We start from the raw sequence: 13,417 nt of genomic DNA on the forward strand, positions 1-13,417 counted from the left end.
ACAGTCCCTCCCCCACTGGGCATACAAACGGGCTTTATCCTGCAAACAAACCCGCCCCCCCATCACACCCCCAGCTAAGCAAGCACGTGGCCCTTGGCCCCCAGAGTGAGGAGAGGGCAGCAGCCACAGGGCCCAGAGCCAACTCCAAACATGTTATATGTGCCTCAGTTTCCCTTTCTTGGTTTCAACTTTAATTTTTCCAGCGGAGCTCCCAATTCTTGATCCAACTTCATCTTCAGGTCCCTTTTGGCTGACTTTCTCTGCTTCAAAACCAAGGCAAAAATCCTATGTAGTCATTCAATCTTCATTTTTATTGCTTCTTAGTTTTTCCTGGCTAAATTCCAAATTAACCTGTAGACATTTTTTTTAAAAAAGTGTTTTAAATATCATATCTCTTTGTCTTCTTAGGCCAGAGGAAATCCAGATGGGGATCCAAATGCATGCTTGAAGCTATTGAACAAGGAGGAGTATCTTAGGTGACCCCAGTTTAAGGGGTAAGTTATGTGACTGACTAGGAGAAAGGAAGAACTACTAGCAGCTAGAATCCTGAGCCAGAGCCAGGGATCCCTGTGAAACCGACTGCATATACCAAACAGGGTCCATCCTGCATACCTAATAGGCTATTTAAGGAACTGGCTGCTGACATCCAGGGCACCCCCGTCTTTTCCTCCTTTTCCTCCCCTCCTCACACATACGCACACCCATCCAGAGCCACCTTAAAAGCGGGAGGCAATTGTGAAGTATCTGGCCAGTAAGTGGAGTTGGGACTGGATAATGAGATAAAGACAGAGGGCAGAGAGAGACAGAAAGATTTGTACAGGGGGCCAGAAACACACACACACACACACACACACACACACACACACACACACACACGTAGAAAGAGTCCACTGGAGAGTCCCCAGAGAGACACCAAAGGGAAGAAATAGTTGGAAAGATAGTAGATCTATATAGGACACTAATAGAATTTCCTATCTCTCTCTCTCTCTCTCTCTCTCTCTCTCTCTCTCTCTCTCTCTCTCTCTCTCTCTCTCTTTCTCATCACAGAATCTATCCCCTCATAAACGCCTATCTAACCTTCTATACCCCCTTCCAGGAGACCATGCTGCTATTTCTTAATCTCTTGCTAGAGTTGGTCCGGATTCTGGCTGCAGATGGGGGTATGTACTTTTGTGTTTATTTGTGTCCATGTTTGTGTCCGCATGTTTGCAGGTGCACTAAGGGGGAAGGAAGGGTGAAGGGGCTGAGATAATAGGATTCTAGAGAAAGGACAAAGAAAGGAAGACCTGATCCCTAGCCAGGCTTTCTTCCCCTATTCCTGATCTTCTACAGTTCTCTGTCCAAATCCATGTGGTTTGGAGAGGTGGAGAGTAAAAGGTCAGGAATGGCAGGAAAGGTTAGGAATAAATTCTATCCCTACTGCAGCTTCAGCCTCCCAAGCTTTCCTTATTTAAGCAGTCTTTCAGTTCATAGAAACAGCTGCCTTGGAGAGTGGGGGGGGGGGGTGTTAAGAGATGAATCAATCGGAATTGAGCTCTTACTGTAGAAAGAAAAAAGTAGCACCTGCCCAGTCCTGTCACTGAATCCTTGTCCCAGAGGTCTCATGTCCAAAAGCAGGGTAATACCCTTTCTTGATTCAACTAGAGAAAGTATCTGATAATGTATTCTGTCTGATAAGGGACCCCCTAGGGGATATTGAAATAACTTGGGAGGAGGTGACCAAGGTCTCCAGGACTATCTTCCCAAGAGCAGAAAGGGTTGAATTGGAAGAGGAAAAAAAAAAGCTAGTAAATTTTTAGTGAAGGTGTTGGGAAACAGTGTCCTAAGTCCTCAGAATCCTGCAAGAAAGAGAAAAGGGAACTGTGACAAGGGGAGAAAAAAAGGGAATCATTTGGGGGAATCTAGAGTGTTTGGGAGAAGACATCTAGAAGTCTGAAGGGTGGGGTAGGAGTAGGAAACTAAGCCAGACTAAACAACATTATCAAGGAATCAGTCATTAGTGTCCTTCAGAGATACAGGAAGACCCTATCCACAGTCTTTCTAATTGCTCTTTAGAGATCCCGAAATCTCAGGTATTAGGGGTTGGGGACAGAGGTAGGATAAATTACAAGATTGTTAGATGTTTGAGGAATCTAGAGAAATAGGAAGGGAAATGGGACTCTAAATTATTTTAAAATTTATAATAGGAAAATAAAGAATCTAGCATCAGAGAGATTCCTTGGGCAGAATCTCCCCTATAATCCCCAACGTAATCTAGTCCTAGATGAAAATTTAGAAGCTAGGCAAGGAGGGCCCCCTGGGTCTTTCTCTGCTGCAGACAAGCTGGGTATGATCCCTTCATGTGACTCAGCTGGCAGCTCCCATCTCCACACACAATGCCACTTTCATCCTGTTCTTGCCAGCGCTGGTTCCCCCTGCCCACCTACCCTCACGCTCACCCTAGACCCTGCACTAATTCCCCTTTCCCTTTACCATCTGGGGATCTGGAAGGTGGGGGAACAGAGATGGTGGTTTTAGACTTATGCAGTTTCCCAGGGTCCAAAAGTGCTGCTGAGTAGAAATTCACAGATGTGGATTTGCATCTCATTAGCATTTTATTCATATATTGTCCCATAGCCAAGGAATCCCTTCAACCTCTGCCTTTCAACCCCAATGTCTTTGGGTGCTTTCCTGCCTCATAACCAGATACCTCATCTTTCCACCTGTCCCTTTCCTCCAGACTCGGAAAAGGGAGGTTGGGCTTATGGGACATTTGCATCCAGAGTAATTTTAGCCTTCAGCCTTGCCCTCTGTTTCCACCCCTCACCACTTTCAGTCTGCAGGGTTTTTAAATAGGTCCCTCTCCTCTACCCCGACCTTTCCCTGTTGAGGTCTCTGGTTTCACGACTTCCCTGGAAAAGGTTGAAGTGGAAGGGGATGAAAGAAAGAGACAAGGCGGGGTATGGGAAAAAAAAAAAAAGACCAGTGAGACAAGAAGCTTGGGGCGCTGTTCGGGGACATTATGATAGCTCCAGTTGCTCTTTTTGCAGGTTCACATTGGACTTATGAAGGTAAGATCAAGATTCGGTTTTTCTTCTACTTCCCTAATTTCTTTCTGGTGGGAAGTGTAATTACCCTCCAAACTTTGGGAAAGCCCGAATCCTCCCCCTACCAGCTCCTTTTCCTCTCTCCTCTCCTGCCCCCATCCCCTCTTCTCTCCTTCCAGTAGAAGTTCTGTCATGGTCTCATGGTCAACCTGCCTTAAGAGAAGAGAATTCTGGGGTCACTGGGGATGAAACTTATGAAGGGATCTACTATAGAGTATCTATTTCCATAAGTACTAACTCCCAAAAACCAGAATCTTAGAGCTTCACCCTCTGACTCAGCAAGACTCAAAACTTTTTTTTTTCTGAAAGGGCTAAGATAGAGGGAACTATGGCATCCAGTAGGGTGGGGGAAGAGAGAACCTGATGGAGACACTCAGACTTTTAACTCTCCATTCTACCACAACCCTTCTTCAGAAGAAACTAAGCCCATTCCTTGACTTAAATTGAGAATAGTAGACAAAGAGCAATGGAGAGAAGCAGCAAAGCTTGGGAGTCCGTTATCTGGTGACCCTAGGGGCAGGCCGAACCTAAATCTAGCTACTCTTTGAACTTTTCTGGTCATTGACTCTATCACTGACAGAAATCCAGAGCAAGGGTCAAGGACTCTAGTGGGCAAAGAGAAGCAGGGCTAGGAAAACGGGACACCTGAATCCCAGCTCCATTCCGTGGAGAGACATGAAAGGCTTGGTTTGCCTTATCTTTCTTGAGGCTTACAGCTCCATCACCCCTCTCCCAGTGTACCCATGGGCTCTTTTCCTTTTTGTGACCCCATAGTTAACCCAGTTCTTGCTTTACTGTTACATCAAGAAGTGCAGTTAGCATTTCTATTTCCTAGAATTGGATACACCATAGACTTGGAGGAACTGGGGTTTAAAGGCTAGGGGACAATCAATTTATCCCCTAATCCCTATATAATACAGTTTCAGTATTGGAGTGGAGGCTTAAGCAAAAGACACATTCCTCAATACATTTCCACTGATGGGGTACAGGGTCTGGAAACAGGAAATGGCAGGTGGCCACAGGAAAGGTTGGGTAAAAGTAATTTTTTTTGCAAGGCAATGGGGTCAAGTGACTTGCCCAAGGCCACACGGCTAGGTAATTATTAAGTGCCTGAGGTCAAATTTGAACTCAGGTATTCCTGACTCCAAGGCCAGTGCTCTATCCACTGCGCCACCTAGCTGCCCCCTGGGTAAACATTCTTGATAATTCTTTATTAGGCCCACATGGTCAGGACCACTGGCCAGCCACATATCCCGAATGTGGGAACAGTGCCCAGTCTCCTATCGACATACAAACTGAAAGAGTGACATTTGATTCAGAGCTGCCTGTCCTGAAGCCCCATGGTTATGACCAGCCCAGCACAGAGCACTTATCTCTTCACAACAATGGACACACAGGTAAAAGAGAGGATGTGTACCTAGGCTTTAAATCTAGTCACAGAGGTTGCATAGAAATCAGAAATCACTAGAGACCAATATTCATGGATTCTCAGGAAGTCTCATCCTTAAATTTGGGGAAATGAGGGTGGGGATCAGGACTCTGCACCTTTCAGACAAGATAGGGGCAGTCAGTCTCTAATTCACAGATTGGTTCTTCATCTCTCATAGGGTCAAGTTCTGTCCAGATCTGGGAAAGGGGTAAATGTACTGGAAAGTGAAATAGCTAACCAGAGCTGGGTGCCATAATGGGGAGGGAAGACTAGATTGCTTAGGACTCCAGGAAAGTATGGAAATACCCAGGGATGAGAAATATCTACCCCAACACTAGATGTTCCCCTTATTCTCACAGTGCAACTGTCCCTGCCCCCCACACTATACCTGGGGGGGCTCCCCCGAAATTATGTAGCAGCCCAGCTCCACCTGCACTGGGGTCGAAAAGGGCAGCCAGGGGGGTCAGAACACCAGGTCAACAGTGAAGCCACAGCTGCGGAGGTACTGGGAGGCAAGAAGCATGGACTTGGGCTGGTGAAGGGACAGGGTTGGGGAGCACTGGAAGGAATGAAATCAGGGACTGGGGGATGCTGGGAGATAGGGTTGGGGAAACATTGGAGGGGTGAGATCAGGGAACTAGAAGTGCTGGGAGCTCTAGAGACAGAAACACTGAGTTATAAACAAGGGGAACATCAATCCCTTCTCCCCACAGCTTCACATTGTCCACTATGATGCTGATTCCTTTAACAGCTTGAATGAAGCTGCTCAAAAGCCTCAGGGACTAGCAGTTCTGGGCATCCTCATTGAGGTCGGTGCTCCCCTAAATCCCCTCCCTACAGCTTCCCTTATGTCCTATCCTCAATCTTAACCTTTCACTTATTTCATTTCCTATATCAGCTCTCTTCCTTCCATAGTGCTAGGAGGAGAAGGTGATGTGCATAAAGAGATCACTATTCTATTCAAGGAAGAGATAAAAAAAATAAGTCAACCCAGATTTTCCTAGAATTATTACTGGAATCTCTGTGAGATTCCTCAAACTGTCATCTTCCCATCCTAGGTAGGGGAGAATGAGAGCCCAGCTTATGAACAAATCTTCAATCACTTGGAAAAAGTCAGATATAAAGGTAAGTCCCAAAGAAATTGTGGAAGGATGGAACAAGGTGAAATCTCAGGAAGACAGAATTGTAGAATTAAAGAATTTCAGATTTGGAAAGGATCCTAAAAAATTAATAAAGCAACTGCCCACAAGCCCATCTAACTTTGAACAACTCCAGAGGTAGAGAACTCATTATCAACATGAGGCAACTCATTCTAGTTTCAGAAACCTTTAATTATAAGTTGTTTCCTGCGTTGAACCAAAATATACACCTTTTCTCCACCAAAACTTCCACCCTTGATTCTAATTCCTAATGATAACTTCAGGAGTCAAGGAAGAGTTAAGTGGGACTGAATTTTCTCATTTCTTGGAAAGCACAGAAAACTCATATGTGGTTAAGAATGGTAAGATGGATGAATTTTGATTGATTTCGTCCTATTCCCAAACCCCCCCCCCCCCACCTTGGGACAGCTAGGTAGTGAAGCGAATAGCATATAGGACTTGGAGTCTGGAAGACTCCTCTTTCTCAGTTCAAATCTGGCCTCAGATACTCACTATGTAACCCTGGGCAAGTTAATTAACCCTGTTTGCCTCAGTTTCCTGATCTGTCAGATGAGCTGGAAAAGGGAATGGCAAACCACTCTAGTATTTCTGGGGTTCCAAGTGGAATCATGAAGTCAACTGAAATGATTGAACAACTCCCTCCTTTTCCTTCTGCCTTCCTTAGGTCAGACAGCCTTGGTGCCACCTTTTGATGTGGGGGGACTTCTTCCTCCAGAATTGGGGGAGTACTACAGGTACAATGGCTCACTCACTACCCCTCCCTGCTATCAGAGTGTCCTCTGGACTGTCTTCCACAGAAAGGCTCAGATTTCTGCAGGGCAGGTGAGATGAAGAGGTAGAGCAGAAGGGATGAAATATTTAGCTGTGACCCTGTTCTTATCCCCTAATACCCATCTCTTCCTATCAGTGACCTCTCAACCCTTTTCCCTCTTTTAAAGCCCATTACTATATACTCTGCCACCCTCAACCTCTATTCCTTTCCCCTTAGTTGGAGAAGCTACAGGAGACTTTGTTCTCCACAGAGGAGAACAGTCCCTCCCAGTTACTGGTCCAAAACTACAGAGCCCCTCAGCCCCTCAACCATCGACTGGTTCTTGCCTCTTTTATCCCAGGTAAGAGTACAGAGGGTAAGGAAAAGGAAAAGGGCCTGAAGGGTCGAAACAGGGAAGCCACTGGAGAATGAAAGGCAGTGAGAGGTAGGTAAAGGGTTCCAAGATTGCCACTAGATTGGAGACTAGGGAGCTTGAGTTGCTTTCCTAAAAGATGACTAAGTGAAAAGAGGGCCTGATCTTTCTGCTCTTCCCTTGCAGGAGACTTTTATTCCACAGGTAAGGTAACCCTTACCCAACTTCACCTGGATAGCCCTTATGAGGATGGGGGGATGGAAGTGGGTAGGCTGCATAAAAGGCCTCAGTCTATGATCTGATAGTTCTTTGGCTCTCTCAGGTGAAATGGTGGGTCTAGGCCTGGGAATCTTGTTCGGCTGTCTCTGCCTCTTGCTTGCTGCTTACTTCATTGCCAGGAAAATTCGGTGAGACTCTTCCCTCCCAAAAACCTTAGCAGACCCCTTATAACAAGGCTTTTTTTCTTGTGAAGAGCTTCCTATCCCAGTTCTGAGCTGTCTGAAGATAGGAACAAATCCTCTGGCTCCCCCCTTCCTCCCTAATTCATCTGCTTCTTCCCCAGGAGGAATAGGCTAGGGGAACAGAAGAGTGTTGTCTTCACTTCATCCCGCCGTGCTACCACAGACGAGTAGAGACCCTCTCAGCTATCCCTTCACCATCACCTTTCAGCAAGCCTGGAGGATTCAGTGCTGGGACTTGGCAGACAATAGCTATAGCAGTAACAGTTGAATGTCCCTCCTTCCTCCTGATACCTCCTTGGGAATCAAGCCTGGTCTCTATGGAAAGCTTTAACCACCAATGGAAAGAAGGGAAACGTCAAGAGGATTTGTTTTTTTTTTTGGCTAGGACAATTTTTCCAGAGAAGGGGAATTAGTCATATTCAAGAATTCCCTCTCACCTTTTAGTACCCTCCCTGAACAACACAGACAAGCCTTGGAAAGAGAGTTGCTGTGATAGGGATTCAATAATCCACATTATGAATATTTTGGAAATAAAAACATTTTTGACTGCACCGTAACTCTTGCCTTGGTGGCTACTGCAAGGTTTGGAAATGAAAAAAATCTGTCTGGTCCGCAGTAAGTGCTTAATGTTTGCTGACTGACTGCAAAGAGATTTCCCCAAATCATCTTCTATTTTTAGCAACTGTTAAGTGATAGAGGACCCCTATTCAAGCTGGGTTATACCAGATATTTAAGAATATTTGGAGGATGGCCCAGAGGGGCTAGAGGGAGATAAAGGACATACTTAGCATAAGAATTCTTCACCTAGGGTCTGTGAACCTTTTAAAAAAATATTTCAATAACTGCATTTTCATGTAATTAGTTTCCTTGTAATCCTATGTATTTTATTTTATGCATTTAAAAACTTTCTTCTAAGAAGGGGTTCATAGATTCCACCAGACTACCAAAGGAATCTGTCCATAGCAAAAAAATAGATTCCGAACCCCTGTCTTAGAGGGACCCCCCCCGAGGTCAAAAAACCCCATATAATATCTCATCTATTCCCAAAAGCCAAGTCCCCATACATAGTTATAAAATCCTTTTATTAGTCAAAAAATCACACTTACTTTGATTAAAAGGATGGGATATTCCATCCTCAGCAGAAAATAATACATTTTATAGAAAAGTCATTCCCTCTTTTCTCCCTCCCCCATTACCCTTCCCTCCCCATTAAAAACTAGAAAAAAATTCCTGCTGCCCTCCCCAAATCCTTACAGGCCATAACCCTAAGTGGCACTATGACCCCATAGTGTTCCTTAGTCACCTCAGCTCTCTCACTGTAGAATAAAAATTTTTAAGTTCCAGTCATCCCAGTTGCTGGGAACAGAGAAAAAGAGAGAGGGGAGGGGAGCTGAAATGAGGAGCAGAGATTACTGTCTCCCTAACATACTCCTCAGTCTATTCCTTAGGATCTCTGGCCAATGGGAGAAAAGGGGAAAAAATGGTAGACAGAGGGAGAAGAAGAGCTGGGAAAACAGAAATTTTGGAGGAAGCAGCTCCAAACTTCCCTCCCCCCAAAAGGCAGTTTGAAGTCTTTGTCAAATTGAAAATGATTTCCCTCAGACCTGAGAAAAAGAGATATCCAATTGAGGGTGGGGCGAGGGAGAGAGGGAAGTGGGCAGAGAGGATAGATGACAGGGAACTGCTCAGATCCCTGCAAACTTCAGTAACCTCTGTACCCCAGTTTTATCTCCTGTGCAATGACTAACTATGCCACCTCCCTTAGCAGCTGTCCATAGTTGGAGATGGAGAGAAATACAGGAGACAAAGAGGGTGCCCCTGGCCCTCAGGGTTTCCCCCAGGTCCCCTCAGTCCTCGGGTGGGATGCGCAGGGCAGAATACACCATCACCCGACTGTCCTCCTGCCGTCGGCCTGCAGAGGGGAAGGGATGTGAGTCTTGGACAGGATGGGAAAGTGGAAGGACCCAGGGCAACAGGGGGGTCCTCACAGGGCAGGGACAGATGGAGTTTCAAACCCTCTAACCACTGACCGGCTGTCCCCTGGCACCGACCGCTGTGGCCTAGAGAGCAAAGGTCAAGAGTGGAGAGTGAAGCCCCTAAGGATGGGGAAGGGGATGTAGATGGAGTATACAGAGAAGAGTAGCAGGGACACTAAAGTGGGGGGTGGGGCAGGGCTCAGTCTTGGCTAGTGGGCAGGCAGGTGGTAGTCAGGCAGGCGATCAGTCCAAGTGGTCAGTCCTTACACGAGAGGCTGCGCTGGATACTTCGGAGGGAGCCTCCAGCTGTGATGAATGCCCAGATCCCCATGGAAAGAGTAACTGCATAGATGGGCAACAGGCTGGCTTCATACCAGGGATTCAGAAATGTCTAGGGAGAGGGAATAGTGATTGAGGAAGAGAAAAATGTCCTCTCCATTCCAACCCCAGTTACTCTCTGGGCCTGTAGCAAAAACTTCTCCAGACCTTTCGTTAAATCCCCAGGCCTGCCCCAACAAACCTCAGATCTTGGGACTATGCGTGCCCCCAACCTAAATGTAGCTTTTCCTCTTACCTAGGCCTCAAGTCCCTGATTCTCTTCTCCCAATGAAACCTATTCCTGACTCACCAGTCCTGATGTCAGTAGGTGACTACCAACAACCAAGCCCAAGGCCCAGTATCGTCTCCTCTCACAGGCATCAAAAAACACAATCCCCCAAAAGGTATGAAGTAAGATGATGGCTGCTGTCAAGAATGCTGGGGAGAGAGAGAGAGAGAGAAAGAGAGAGAGAGAGAGAGAGAGAGAGAGAGAGAGAGAGAGAGGATGGATCACCTGAAGTACCCCTCCAACACTCTTCCCTGATGACCTCCTCCCAGTATCCCTGGGGGAAGAGATCTAGAGAATTTCCTGGGGAGAACTCAATAGGACATTTGCACCTTCAGGTTGGACCAGACTGCCCAATGCAGCAAGTGATGAGGGAAACAATAATCTGGGATGGAGATTTGGGGAACGGGTCTTACCTGAGGTTAAGAAGTAATAGGGTGAATCTCCATGAATACCAACCACACCTGGACCAAGTGCATCAGCCAGGATGTTGATAACAGAAAAGACTCCGCTGATGATGCCGAAAGATAGACCCGAAACTGGGGAGATGGGCAATCAGCAAGGTTAGGAAGGGCAAAGACCTTTCATCTGACTTCCTACTTATTCCTCCCACCCAGCCATTCATCCTCTCAATCCCACTGCCCCAGACTTTCCGGAGGAGGGTCTAGTAGAGAAAGGGGAGGGATGAGAAGCCACCGAGACTTTCTCAGCCCTGGCTCACCATAGGCCATTTGTCGGATGGAGATGGGAGATCTTCCGTCCTCACTCAGCGACGCTAACCCCTCATCTGCCTTCCTGGTGGGGATATGAGGGAGGGTGGGGGGGCTCCTTTCCCCCAGGGCCCTCCCATAGCCCTCTCCCTTCAAGACCCGCCCCAATGCTTGTCCCTGCCCCCCCCCCCCAGACTTTCCAGCCCCTTCTGTCGTCCCTCCAAAGCCTCAACCACCCGCCCAGTATTTTACTCCCTTACTTAAGTAGCTTGTAGTAGGCAAATCTGAAAACCTCCTGAAGCAGGACAGAAACGGCAGCACCGAAGATGAGGAGGCCATATTGGAGCCGGCTGTCTGACTGATCAGTCACATGGACCAGGAGGAACCAGACCACAGAGGCCAAAAGTAGAGAGACCAGCCAAAAGAAGGCCCTGAGGGGAGGCCGGGCCGGAGGGGGAGAAAGGATGCCCAGTCAGAAGGCGGAACAAAGGGCTGGGCGCCCAGAGAAGTGCAAGTGGCATAACACGGGGGGCTTTCATCCGCTGGCGGGGTGGCCCGGGAATCTGGGAGGGGTCTGGCCCTCCTGTGCCCAGCCTGGCCTGACAAAGGTCCGGGCAGGACCGGGCAGGACCGGGCAGGACCGGGCAGGACCGGTGTGTGGGAAGGAGGAAGGCAGAGCCGGGCAGGGCCGGGCTCCTGGGCCCTCCCTCGAGGCGTGGCTCCTCTGGGGTCAGCGCCCCAGTTCTCAGAGTCCCCAGGCCCGGGGGGGGGGGCTCGGGGGCGGCCTTCAGCCGGGGAGGGGGAGGGCCGAACCGCCCAGGCCGGGCACCCCGCATCTCCCCCTCCCCATCGGATCGCCCAGCCCCCCCCCCGCCCCATCCCCGCGCCCACTCACCCGGCCACCAGGATGATGACCCGCAGGGGGTCCCCGGCCACCGTGACCAGAAAGAGCGAGAAGGCCGGGCCGAAGGCCACGAAAGTGCATCCGAAAAAGACCGCGGCCCCCATGGCCGGGCCCGGGGGTGGCAAGCCGGAGCAGGGGGTCGGCGCGGCGTCACCCCCAGGCCCCCGGAGAGGGGGAAGGGGCGGGGAAGGGGAAGGGGGGGACCCGGAGGCCCCAGCAGCAGGTCCGCGCGACTTCCCCTACGGAGGCCGAGTTGGGGACCTCCCCGGGCCCCGGCCCAGTCCCATCGCCCTCCCTTCTAGTCCCCACCCCAAGGCCAATGGTGAGGAGGTGGGAGGCGTGGCTACGGTGGGGAGGCTTTCTTAGTGGGGGGGGAATGTCTGGCGTTGCATCCTGGGAGTTGTAGTTCCTGTCTCTACCCCTCCCTAGGGCGTGGTTTAGTCATTCACTCCAGGTGAGGACAAAAGGAACCGACTTGGACTTGAGCTGATCTTGGAGCCCCCTCCCTTCCTCTCTCCCATTCCTAAACCCTCTTGGGGCGACACTTGCTATCTGTGGCAAACCCTGGCGGTGCCTCCCCAGCCTCCTGATGGCTTGGGGGGGGGGGGAACGCCGGGAAAAAGCCCAGCAAGCCGAGGGCTTGGGGAGGGGGGCGGCAAGGAAGATGGGGACACGCATTGTTCTTAGTTGAATGGAAGGAAATGGGTCGGGGCTACACAGAAAAGATGAGACCGGAGAGCTCCAGGGGGAACTGCCCGTCTTATGTGAGCCCCGGAGCCCAGGGTAGCATGGAAAAGAGCTTCATCTGTGAAACAGAAAGAGGAAGGGATGCTCCTCGAGGGGACCGCCTGCCAAAGAAGTGGTTCTCATGAAGAACAAGAAAGTTCTCAGAATGACCGTGCTGGGCTGTCTTCTGGTTGACAGCGAACAAAGAAACTCAAGCCCCTTCCTTCCTCCACCCCCACCTTTTGTGTTACACTTCCTTTATTTAGCTGTTGAAGATGGAGTTTTGTGATATCTTGTTCTCCCTACTGATGGATGGGAGAACAGAGAATTAAGAGATCTAGTTCAGATAGCCTACCCGACCGCCTTGGGCTGGGGGCCCGGTGCTCTGCAAAGAAAGGTTTGTTGGCCTATTGGAGGCATTGAAGATCTTCTAGGTGTTTAAAGAATCCTAGAAAAAAAGAATGGGGGAGAAAAGAATCCTAGGGAAGAAGAGAGAACCGAGAGGATCCTTTTCCTTGAACTTCACGTGATGAACTGTTGCCAGTGAATACAGAATGTAAAGACATTGAGAGTGCAGGTCAGGAACATAAAGCTTCAGGGGGTTGGAGCCAAATCATTTTGGGAGTGAGTGATCCAGTGTCTGTAGAAAGAGAGGCAAGCTGATCTGCTCTCTCCTTCCAGTCTGTGAACAGGAATTTAGAGCAGAGTTAAGATGAAGTAATAGTTAACTAGAGAGCCAGGAAGGAAGTTACAACTGTGCCCAGGAACTTTTATGGGAAATGCTTTGGAATCTAAACAGTGGAATCATTATCACATGATATTAGGTAAATAAGGTAGGAGAGATTCAGTTTCCAACCTAGGAGATCTCTTCCTCTCCCAGTCTCTCTCATTCCATCCTATTCCTCATCTGTTTGTGAGAAGGGAAGAAATTCAGTTTTTTATCCTAGGAGGAACTGAGGTCAGACTTTCATGGCAGGGACTCCCAAGTTGATGGTCAGATAAAGGAAGAGAAATATCCCCATTCTTTGAAACAGTGAGGCAAGAGGACAGGAAAAATCTATGTTGTAATGGTCAAAGGTCTAATAATCATGTTAGAGTAAACTAAAGTTAATCTGTAGAATAAGAAATGAATATACATTGACTACAACCATATGTAGTGCTGCTCTTTTGTTGGCTCCTGAACAAAGTCAAGAGTCATACCCAGGTAGGAAAACTTTAGATGGACTTTTGTGGGACC

General features: G+C 48.5%; 2 protein-coding genes across 5 annotated transcripts; one reads left to right on the plus strand and one right to left on the minus strand.

The window, feature by feature from the left end:
• The first annotated feature begins 673 nt into the window (after positions 1-673).
• On the plus strand, positions 674-7,527 carry CA14 (carbonic anhydrase 14). Of its 3 annotated transcripts, XM_074188704.1 has the most exons (12): positions 674-751; positions 1,097-1,160; positions 3,030-3,050; positions 4,304-4,483; positions 4,875-5,017; positions 5,229-5,324; positions 5,574-5,640; positions 6,340-6,497; positions 6,664-6,787; positions 6,986-7,003; positions 7,122-7,206; positions 7,362-7,527. In XM_074188704.1, exons 2-12 carry the CDS (start codon positions 1,103-1,105, stop codon positions 7,429-7,431), a joined length of 1,020 nt encoding a protein of 339 aa, XP_074044805.1. In that variant the 5' UTR covers positions 674-751; positions 1,097-1,102; the 3' UTR covers positions 7,432-7,527. The 3 variants fall into 3 exon arrangements, with proteins under 3 accessions (XP_074044805.1, XP_074044806.1, XP_074044804.1); XM_074188703.1 differs by lacking the exon at positions 674-751 and having other exon boundaries at positions 764-1,160; XM_074188705.1 differs by lacking the exons at positions 674-751; positions 6,986-7,003 and having other exon boundaries at positions 763-1,160.
• APH1A (aph-1 homolog A, gamma-secretase subunit) lies at positions 1,633-11,752 on the minus strand. Of its 2 annotated transcripts, none has more exons than XM_074188707.1 (7): positions 11,446-11,752; positions 10,811-10,908; positions 10,562-10,635; positions 10,257-10,379; positions 9,865-9,992; positions 9,504-9,627; positions 1,633-9,172 (listed from the first exon to the last, which is right to left on the minus strand). In XM_074188707.1, the coding sequence occupies exons 1-7, from the start codon at positions 11,533-11,535 to the stop codon at positions 9,108-9,110; spliced, it is 702 nt and encodes a 233-aa protein (XP_074044808.1). In that variant the 5' UTR covers positions 11,536-11,752; the 3' UTR covers positions 1,633-9,107. The 2 variants fall into 2 exon arrangements, with proteins under 2 accessions (XP_074044808.1, XP_074044807.1); XM_074188706.1 differs by having other exon boundaries at positions 1,638-9,172; positions 10,811-10,981.
• Positions 11,753-13,417: the final 1,665 nt, after the last annotated feature.

This window comes from Macrotis lagotis, chromosome 5 (genome assembly GCF_037893015.1).
Source record: "Macrotis lagotis isolate mMagLag1 chromosome 5, bilby.v1.9.chrom.fasta, whole genome shotgun sequence".
Lineage (NCBI taxonomy): Eukaryota > Metazoa > Chordata > Mammalia > Peramelemorphia > Peramelidae > Macrotis > Macrotis lagotis.

What these genes read in the sequence shown, in the direction of transcription:
- CA14 (XM_074188704.1), top strand. Translation starts at nt 1,103, where the DNA reads ATGCTGCTATTTCTTAATCTCTTGCTAGAGTTGGTCCGGATTCTGGCT. An exon ending in CTCAGATTTCTGCAGGGCAG is followed by an intron (nt 6,498 to 6,663) that starts GTGAGATGAAGA and finishes CTTTCCCCTTAG; the next exon opens with TTGGAGAAGCTACAGGAGAC. An exon ending in TTCATTGCCAGGAAAATTCG is followed by an intron (nt 7,207 to 7,361) that starts GTGAGACTCTTC and finishes CTTCTTCCCCAG; the next exon opens with GAGGAATAGGCTAGGGGAAC.
- APH1A (XM_074188706.1), bottom strand. Translation starts at nt 11,558, where the DNA reads ATGGGGGCCGCGGTCTTTTTCGGATGCACTTTCGTGGCCTTCGGCCCG. An exon ending in GCCTACTACAAGCTACTTAA is followed by an intron (nt 10,636 to 10,810) that starts GTAAGGGAGTAA and finishes TATCCCCACCAG; the next exon opens with GAAGGCAGATGAGGGGTTAG. An exon ending in CATCCGACAAATGGCCTATG is followed by an intron (nt 10,380 to 10,561) that starts GTGAGCCAGGGC and finishes CCATCTCCCCAG; the next exon opens with TTTCGGGTCTATCTTTCGGC.